Source organism: Setaria italica, chromosome IX (genome assembly GCF_000263155.2).
Source record: "Setaria italica strain Yugu1 chromosome IX, Setaria_italica_v2.0, whole genome shotgun sequence".
Lineage (NCBI taxonomy): Eukaryota > Viridiplantae > Streptophyta > Magnoliopsida > Poales > Poaceae > Setaria > Setaria italica.
This window is the reverse complement of record NC_028458.1, coordinates 18,720,161-18,730,675: the sequence shown is the minus strand read 5'-3', so window position 1 is coordinate 18,730,675 and position 10,515 is coordinate 18,720,161. Positions and strand designations below refer to the sequence as shown.

Sequence of the window (10,515 nt, the reverse complement as noted above, 5' to 3'; positions counted from 1 at the left end):
TATTTCAGAGCTCTCTTCAGATAGTAGAAGCACAATGTAGGAGTGCTATCAAGATCTATCTAATGCGGGTGCACAAGTACTTGCGTACATAGACTCTCGCTCAACTGAGGAGTCCCTACTAGGTTCGAGGAAGCAATTTTGGAAACACCAACATCGGAGTGCCCAGAATTGCGAGAATCAGAAGAGAAAGCGCATAGACTCTTGTATCTTTTGTCCAAAACCTCAATTTCATATTTGAGGCGATCTCTAGTACCGCATAGAGCATTTCTGAACTTATTTATCTCCTTATCGATCCACTTATCCAATAGGGTACGCAAGAATTCATCGGCATGTCAGAATTGGCATTCATCATATAATGGTCAACCAAGTTGGCGATCATATCATCACGCATAATCTATAAAGCCAAAACATCATTTTCCAGTTCAATAAACAGACACAAATAAAGTTGCATGAATAAACATAGTGATTCACATCAAGCCATGATGTTAAGTTTTTCCCAAGACCTTCCAAACATCCGATGTGACAGGTGTTAAACTTTAACAGGGGTTTCCCAAACACCCCCTATAACCGAAGAGAAGGGGCTAAAAGCTGCAGTGCAAATCTAAACGGTGAAGTATTTATGCTTAGTTCACATGGTCACATCTAGCGATTAATTTTGCACTGGTTCAGCGCGTGGAATTTTTTTGCTCATTCGTCGAAACGAACCATTTCGTGCAGAAGTCTTGCTTTGCACGGCTGGCGTACAAACTACTCCCCCGTTCCAAAATATTTTCTAAATACATTTAATTTTGCTATGCACCTAAATATATGATTACGTCCAGATACATAGCAAAATCTATATATCTAGAGAAGGTAAAACGATCTACATTTTGAAACGGAGGGACTAGTAAGGAAACAAGACATTGTTGAGGATTTTTTTCTTTTGCAAGAATTGCATATATTTTCGACCAATATAATCAGAAGTTCCATTAAATAAAGACCTAAAACAACGATGATGAACGATTTAACGTGTGGTTTGGGTGAACCTTGCCGTGTATAGTCTATACTATAAAGATCCAAAATAATTGGAATCATCTCCCATGTAAAGTTATACACCCTTACCCCTCATAAACCCCTCATAAAGGATCCACTTAACATGCAAAAAATTCTATAATATAAAGATCCAAAACAATTGAAATCATCTCCCACCTAAAGTTATACACTCTTACCTCTCATTCTCATAAAGGCCCACTTAACAGGAAAAAGGGTATGATAAGGTGTGCTAGGAGGAGGGGGAGACGGGAAAATAAGAAAAATGCTTCTGCCAAATCTCACTATTTTTTTTTCACCACACACTCGGCCTTACCCGCCCGACATCGCCGCTCGTCCCTCCCTTACATCACGCTCTTGTTTCCTCACCGCGACGCTCATATACCCGCCTGCCAGACCCGCCGTTCGCAGCTCACCAGTCACCCCGCCAATCACGAACCCGGATGACCACAGATGGCCGCAATGTATGACGTCCTTCCCCTTGCAGCATCCCACTCCATTGTTCGTGGGAGAGTGGAGCCAGCCAGGACCGCCGCCATCCGCCGTCCAGAACTAGTCCGCTGCCTGTTGGAGTCCAGTGAGACGGTGAGTACCCACCACCCCTCACGAAGCCCCCTTTCTCAATTCAACAATTCCCTCCGGCCTCCCCAGCTTCTCCAATTCGTAACCACTCCCTCCCATGGCCCGCAAGCATCTCTCTTCCAATTGAAGCCGGAGGCGGCGAACTCTGCGCAAAATCATGCTAGGATAGTGGTGTCGGCCTCATCTTTTGGCGGAGGGTGCAGACAGGGCAGTGATGGCCTAATCCCCGGAGGAGCCGGACCATGTAGAGGCGACGTAGTAGGTAGTAGTGAAGCTGCGGTGGCGTGCGATGGATCGACAGTAGAATCGGGCCGTGGTGCAGTGCGGTGAGGTGGGGCACAACGATGCAGTGCGCGGGTGCATGCCCAGCTCGAGGAGGCAGTGGTATAGCACCCAATTTGCAGCCTTGGCGGCTGCATCTGCAATACTGCAAAAAGACCATGTCATGCAGATGAATGTGTGTCGGGGCCACTAACCAATGATCATGTCAATTGTCATTAATGCAACAATGTGAACTATATTTTTTCTGAAAAATTTGTTGATGCTGTAGAATTTGTTGATTTATTTGGAAATAAATCCATAATAGAAGCACTTTATGCAATACTCTACTATTTACGTTGGTTCAGTACAAAAATCTTGTTTAATAGGTTGTTTTCTACAAATATAAAGTTCTTTTAATATATGTTTTTTAAAACACTTAAGCTATGGCTGAAGTGCACCTAATCTATCGAGTTTAAAGTTTAAACTGACTCAACAATGTGTTCGAACAAATTATGTGGTCTTGTCATTTATGCTGATTGAATCAAAATTTTGATACTACTACGGCATATAAAAGATGTGTTCAGTAAGGTTTTTCGCACGTGCACTCTACTAGTAAATTAACAAGGACATTTTAGTAGTCAACACTCAAGTCGTGGTCCAAGTCAAACAGTCAACGATCCACTGGATCATCAATGATATGCACTCCGACAACGCAGATTACTTGCAGCAGCAGGGAAATTTCGGTTGAACTGTTCATGGTCATGGTCCATTCTGGGCGTTCACATTTTGCTCGGATTTTATATGGAAACCACAATGCCCATTGCCGTGGCTGCGTAGCTGCAGGTTACGACGTCCACGTAGTGCCAGTTGTTATCAGAACAAGCTTTGCTAAAATTCAGCGAATTTCAGGGGGTGTTTGGAAGGCATGGTTAAATTTTAGTCTCTGTCACATCGAATGTTTGGACACTAATTAGGAGTATTAAATATAGATTAATTATAAAATTAATTGCACAACCCCTAGGCTAAATCGTGAGACGAATCTATTAAGCCTAATTAGTTCATGATTTGACAATGTGGTGCTACAGTAACCATTCGCTAATGATGGATTAACTCATATTTAGTCCTCCTAATTAGTATCCGAACATCTGATATGACAGGGCTAAAGTTTAGCCCCTGCCTCTCAAACACCTGTGACTGGTATCATTAGCATGACACGGCGCGATCGTGTTCAGATACTGGTACCTCGATGTTAGCCTTTAGAGCGTAGAGTGTCGTAGGGGCGAGGAAAGAAAACACAACAATCCCGTGTTAGGGCCTGGTTTGGTTACATGTACTTATTTTTAGCACCTGTCACATCGAATGTTTAGATATTAATTAGGACTATTAAACGTAGACTATTTACAAAACCTATTACATAAGTGAAGGCTAAATGGCGAGACGAATCTATTAAGCCTAATTAGTCCATGATTTGACAATGTGTTGCTACAGTAAACATTTGCTAATGATGGATTAATTAGGCTCAATAGATTCATTTCGCCGTTTAGCCTCCACTTATGTCATGGGTTTTGTGAATAGTCTACGTTTAATACTCCTAATTAGTATCTAAATATTTGATGTGACTCGTGCTAAAAATAAGCAAAGGGAACCAAACGCCCTTAAGCCTGCAAATCTTGCCATCTTGTCTAGTCACCCGCCATGGCCCACTGGGCCCGGTTATGGATGGCGAACCATGTGGCAGGTCGCTCTCATGGTGACCTTTTCTTGCGGGTCTCGATGTCGTGCACCCTGGAAAACGTGCCACCGGAACCTTCCTTGCTTGACTTCGAGCGAGACTGATGGAGCGATCGTTAGAGTCTCAGTGATGCGGCAAGCCTGCAGAGCTGTTGCGTCATGGCGGCTAAGCGCTTCCTGCTGATGGTGGTGGTGGTGGTCGTCGTCGTGGTCGAGGGCGGCGCCGCCGTGGAGTTCGCCTACGAAGGCTTCCGCGGCGCGGGCCTGTTGCTCGACGGCATGGCGACCGTCACGCCGGCCGGGCTTCTGCTGCTCACCAACGACACCAACATGGCGTCGTCACAGAAGAACTACACCGGCATGTCCAAGGGCCACGCCTTCCACCCGGACCGGGTGCGGTTCGGCCGCCCGGCGGCGGCGGGGGCAGGTGGTGGCTTTGCAGCCGGGGTGTCGTCGTTCTCGACCACGTTCGTGTTCGCCATCGTGTCGGAGTTCCTCGACCTGAGCACGAGCGGGTTCGCGTTCTTGGTGGCGCCGTCCACGGACCTGTCCACGGCGATGCCGCAGCAGTACCTGGGCATGTTCAACGGCACCGACAACGGCGACTCCCGCAACCACGTCTTCGCCGTCGAGTTCGACACCGTGCGCAACCCGGAGTTTGCGGACATCAACAACAACCATGTCGGCGTTGACGTCAACAGCCTCAACTCCTCGGCGGCCGAGCCGGCGGGGTACTACGACGACGGCGACGGCGCATTCCGGAACCTGAGCCTGATCAGCCGGGAGCCCATGCAGGTGTGGGTGGACTACGACGCCGCCGCCGCGGTGGTCACCGTGGCCATGGCGCCGGCGCGGCGGCCCAGGCCCAAGAGGCCGCTCCTGTCTGCGAAAGTCAACCTCTCGACGGTCATCACCGACACGGCGTACGTCGGCTTCTCGTCTGCGTCCAGCATCGTGCTCGTCAAGCACTACGTCATCGGCTGGAGCTTCAGTCTCGGCGGCGACGCTCCGGCGCTCGACTACGCCAAGCTGCCGAAGCTGCCACGCATCGGCCCCAAGCCCCGGTCCAAGGCGCTGACCATCGCGCTGCCGATAGCCACCACGGCGGCCGTCCTCGCGGCGGTCGCCGTCGGGTTCTTGCTCCTCCGCCGACGGCGAAGGTACGCCGAGCTGCGCGAAGATTGGGAGGTGGAGTTCGGGCCGCACCGGTTCGCGTACAAGGACTTGTACGACGCCACCGGCGGCTTCAAGGACAAGCGACTCCTCGGAGCAGGAGGATTTGGCAGGGTGTACAGTGGCGTGCTCCCGGGGTCCAGGACACAGGTAGCCGTGAAGAAGGTGTCCCATGAATCAAGGCAAGGAATGAAGGAGTTCGTCGCCGAGGTTGTCAGCATTGGCCGGCTCCGGCACCGCAACCTCGTGCAGCTCCTCGGTTACTGCCGGCGCAAAGGGGAGCTCCTTCTGGTCTACGACTACATGCCAAACGGAAGCCTCGACAAGCACCTTCACTATCACGGCGACGACGACAGGCCCGTCTTGGACTGGGCTCAGAGGCTTCAGATCATCAGAGGCGTCGCCGCCGGGCTGCTCTACATGCACGAGGTTTGGGAGAAGGTGGTCATACACCGAGACATCAAAGCGAGCAACGTGCTCCTCGACGGAGACATGAACGGGCGGTTGGGTGACTTCGGCCTTGCGAGGCTGTACGACCATGGTGACGACCCACACACCACGCACGTGGTAGGCACCATGGGCTACCTCGCTCCGGAGCTCGTGCGCACCGGCAAGGCGACCACTCTCTCCGACGTGTTCGCCTTCGGCGCGTTCGTCCTGGAGGTTGCCTGCGGCCGGAGGCCCATCGAGGAGGAGGAGGAAGGCGTGGACGGCGCCGCCGCTGGCGACCGGTTCGTGCTCGTGGACTGGGTGCTCGGGCACTGGCGCGAGGGATCCATCGCCGGCGCGGTGGACGCCAGGCTCGGCTCGGACTACGACGCCGCGGAGGCGGAGCTGGTGCTTAGGCTGGGGCTGGCGTGCCTGCACCCGTCGCCCGCGGCGCGGCCGAGCATGCGGCAGGTCACGCAGTACCTCGACGGCAGCGCGCCGTTGCCGGAGCTGCCCACGACGTACGTGACAATCAACACGTTCGATGACGTGGAGAAGCACCGGCCTCTCTTCGACTCGTGGTTCGTCTGGCGGCCGACCTCGACGACGACGACGAGCGTTGCCACCATGTCTGACATCGGCCTCTCTGGCGGCAGGTGACACCACCAGATACGTGTCCTTCCGTTGGAGTTACGACTTAGAAGAGTTTCAGTTAGCAATTGGGAAAGGGGCCGTCTATGCGTGCACTTGTGTGATTTGAAGGCTCCCATCACCCGTGTGATTTGGCCACTCAAATCACCCAAATTTGTATAGGGCTGATGATTTGAGTGATTATGGAGGACCCTCAAGCAGGTGATTTGGTATCCGAAATCACCCAAAACCTCTACAGATCAGTTCCTCACCCAAAAAGTGACAAACGGTCATAACACCCAAATTTCATATATACCAAAATATAAAAATAAATCAAACAGAATAAACTTAGGAGAAAGAGAAAAGCAACAAATTAACAAAGAAAACTTCAAAATTCTTTCTATGGGTCACAAAATTACAAAATATTTGTGGGGATTAAGGAAACCACTCAAATGCAAACCGGGCAAAATTGAAAATTTCAATATTCAATCAAAATATTTCAATTTTTTTCCTATGGATTCCAAACTAACAAAAAATGTGGGGATTAATTAAACCCATCAGAATCAAATTGGGAAAATTGCAAAATTGAAATATTCAATAAAAAAATTCAATTTTTTCTATGGTTTCCAAAAGTGAAATTTTGCTTGGAACCCATCAGATGCAAACTGGTCAAATTGCAAAATTGAAATATTCAAACAAAAACACTAAAATTATTCTATGATTTCCAAAATTACAAATACTGCTTGGATTAGTGAAACCCATCAGATGCAAACTGGGCAAAATTGCAAAAATTGAAATATTGAAAAAAAATCCAAAATTATTCTATGATTTCCAAAATTACAAATATTGCTTGGATTAATGGAGCCCATCAGATGCAAACTTGGCAAATTGCAAAATATAAAGGAGCAGAGATAATTCAGAGGGGCAAAGATAAAAAAAACTTAATTAAAGCATACATAAAGATAATAGAACCACAGGAATGAAAATGCTAATACATGCATAAATAAAAAAATAGCCCGCAAAGATAAATGACAATTAACAAGATTAAATAAAAGGTACAGCTGACCAGGAATTCACATAAATTTAGAAACAGTCCTAGTAGCAAACTTTGAACATAATAAGAAGATGTTCTAGCAACAGAAGAAACCTAGAATGTAGTAGCAACTTGCATACTAGGAACTATAGATAATAAGACAGCATCAAGTAGGAAAGCAGGTTCCATCAGAAGTTGTGATTTGCACAAATGAAAATGAAACCCTTAAAATGCTTAAATTCAAACATCAAGGCAAGTGCACGTAAAAGGACAGCAATAATGACACCAAATCAGTTACTGTCACAATAGTAGAAACATCATGTAAACACAGATAAGAGCACATACCACAATTACATCTTCTTCTTCTTCTTAGAGGATCCAGCTTCATCATCATTTTTCATCCTTTGAGCTACCCTTTCTTCTGACATTTTTTGGGCTCTTTCCTCTCTCTAGCGCTTCTTTCAATAATAATTTGGCTCCACTTCAGATTTAAACTGATCAGGTGTGGCATCCGTGACCTCGAGATTCAGAAAGTCATTCAAATCTGTTGCAGCGTAACACCAAGATATCTTTCGGAATCCGACCACAGTGTGGAAGCAGACTTTCACTTTGCCATGAAGCCTGTCAGCATCAGTAGGGGACTGGCACTTCACAAGGAATTCTCCAGAAGCCACAAGCTGACCCACCTTATAGTTACCATGGTTCAGCATATTGTGAACAACTTGAATGACTTTGTAGAGCCTCATAAGTGGGATAAGCTTTTTCAACAGCAGCATACACAAGAGTGTCAGTGGGCCCACCCTTCAGATCCAAATACTGAGCAAGAGCCTTGTTGGGGAGCACTTTCCCCTCAACAAGCTTTGCCTTCAGATTCAACATTTTCTTTATGAAAACATAAAATGAAAAGGAGTATTAACTTAAGAACAAATAGAAAAGAAGTATAAAAATTGGGTGACATAAAAATTAAATTAAGATAACTAATTTTTAAGTCATGACAGAATTAACATGTTGAATTGAGACGAACTTAAAGGAACTACAACATTAAAAAAGGTGAACTAAAATTAACAAATACATTTTTATCCTAATTATCAATGAAAACAAGCATTTACATAAATGACATTAACATATTATACAAATGACAAAGAAATGTGAACTATCGAATTGACCAGTATGAACTATCGTATCTGAAAACAACTTCATATTATCGTAAGTAATAAAATAAAAAATACTAGGGAAAAAAGGAAGATCAATTACATAACCTAGCAGAGGAAAAGTGATAAACAACTTCATATAGGGCATATTTGAAAATATAACAGTAGTTCTGTATTAGAATACCTTGAAGCAGGTTGGAGAACAACTCTGCAAAAATAGAAAATAAAAAAGTGAGTATATAACAGACATAATTAGAGTTTGAATGGATGCAATTTTTATGCAAAAATAAGAAAAAATTATAAAAACTTAATGCTGACCAGATTTATATGAACATGATATGCAAATGACAGTGCAATATACAAATAGCTCCACTAGCTCCCAGCTCGAGGACTAAGTGCCAATTACTACTCGAAATACCTCCAGTAGCTCCATTAGCTCTCAAGCCCAGGGGCTAAGTACCATATAACTACTCAACGTGGCTCATACGGCTCACCTGGTGCATAAACTCGGGGGCTGGATGCTGAAAAACTACTCGAAAGAAGATTTGCGTGAAGACTAAAGCTCGCTAGACCCTCGGATTGATTAATTAACCATCCCAAGTCTCGGGGGCTGATTAGCTACACCCAGCAGTTGTTTTTTTCAAGACAAAGGCAGAAGATTCAAGATTTTATTGACCCTCAGCCTAATTCTTTGATTCAACCTAAGGCTCGGAGGCTACTCCATATGGAGTGAGACTTTCGCTGCCCTCCATATCACATTCCAAAAATGAAGATTGCAAAATCAAGACGATCAAGGGCTTAAACACACCATAGCCTCATGGAGCTTTGAGGAACTTTGAAGATTTAGCCAGACATAGTACTCGAGGAGTACTAAACTACTCAGGGAGGATCTAAAAAGTACTTGAAGACTGCTACATTCGGCTATGAAGCACTCGGGGGCTTGTCGGGGATAGATCCCCAGTACCCGCAAGGAAGGAAGATGGACTCCTACTAGGATTCCCCTATAATCCTATTAGAACTCATACCTCGTAATCCTACTAGAACTCCTCTTGTAACTGACTAGTAATCCCGTCCCCTGGAGTATATAAAGGAGGGCAGGGGTCCTTAGATCGGTAGGTGAAGACCTCATAGAACCACAATAAAGGACCAAATCCTCAACACCAAACAACACCCAAGCGCAGGGTGCAATATACAACACCCCAAACAGGACGTAGGGTATTACGCTACTCTGGCGGCCCGAACCTGTATACATCCATGTCTTGTGTCCTCGCTTTTACCTTTGAGTTCCAGGTCCAATGATCCCCCACCAACCAATCTACTACCTCATGATACTCCTCGGTAGGTTGTCGGGTATAAAACACCGACAGTAAGAATTTGGCATTTAAGGGCTTAAACATGCTTGGTTTAGTGCCAATTTTTACCTAGCCCAAATCATGGTATTACAAAGTTAGGGTGAAAAATTTAGCTACTCACTTGGTTTAATGCCAATGTATCCGACCAATACTTTCCACCCTTATGAGTTTGACTTGCCTTGGCTATAAACATTGTCATTCCATTTTTTTTAATAAACCAATTGATAGCCACAATTTCTAGGCATACCATGATTTTAGTTGGGAAAAAATTGGAACCCAACCAATTGCCCTAAACACCCTAAATGACTCTTTAGATGAACAATTTAGGGTGTTTAGGGCCTAATTGGTTAGCCCAACGCGGGCATACATGCATGGTGGCTTCAGAGATAAAGTTTGATTCCATGTAGACCCAAAGCTTTGATACCTCCGGATCCACAACTAAAGCCACCGCTACCTCTTTGCTCTTTTGTACCTGCTACTCTCTCTTTTTCTACCTCCCATGAAGCTCGTGCAGAAGTTACTCTAAGCTACTACTTTAATTCTATCTTAGCATCCAAATCTACTCCCTCCGTTCCAAATTACTATTTATTTTTAACTTTTCTAATACATAACTTTAGATATATATTAGAATCCTAGATATATACTATGTTTAAATATATAGTAAAAGTTATTTATATAGAAAAATCAAAATGAATATCATTTTAAGAATATTATTTTAAGTTGGAGGGAGTGCTTAGCATTTGGGGCTACCAGCCCGTTTGACCGATTGAAAAGGTGAAATCTGTCTCTTTGAGCGACCGCAATCTCGAGCCTCTTCTTTTTCCTCCTACTTTTCCATGTTCCGCCGGCACGGCACCTAACGCGCACGCAACATGCGTCGCCGTCGAGCTAAACTAGCACGGAGCGATGAACTGGAGATTAATTGGTGTTTGATGGGCTCTATGGTCGTGGGTTGGTGGTGGCTTGCTTGCTAATGCTTGTGGGCTGCTGGGCTGCTTAGCATGGAGCGGCTCGAGCTGGCTTGTTTAAAAGACAATAAACTGATCCTAGCCGAGCCAGCGTCGAGCCCAGCGAACGCTCATCTCCTTTGGCAAAGCATAAAAAAAACACTTCCTCCAATAAAAAGTATAAATCTATTTATGTT

The 10,515-nt window shown here is 45.6% G+C and overlaps 1 protein-coding gene across 1 annotated transcript; it reads left to right on the top strand.

Annotated features, from left to right (window-relative positions):
- The first annotated feature begins 3,698 nt into the window (after positions 1–3,698).
- LOC101785496 (L-type lectin-domain containing receptor kinase IV.1) lies at positions 3,699–6,068 on the top strand. Its single transcript, XM_022823446.1, has one exon. It carries the CDS (start codon positions 3,763–3,765, stop codon positions 5,863–5,865), a length of 2,103 nt encoding a protein of 700 aa, XP_022679181.1. The 5' UTR covers positions 3,699–3,762; the 3' UTR covers positions 5,866–6,068.
- Positions 6,069–10,515: the final 4,447 nt, after the last annotated feature.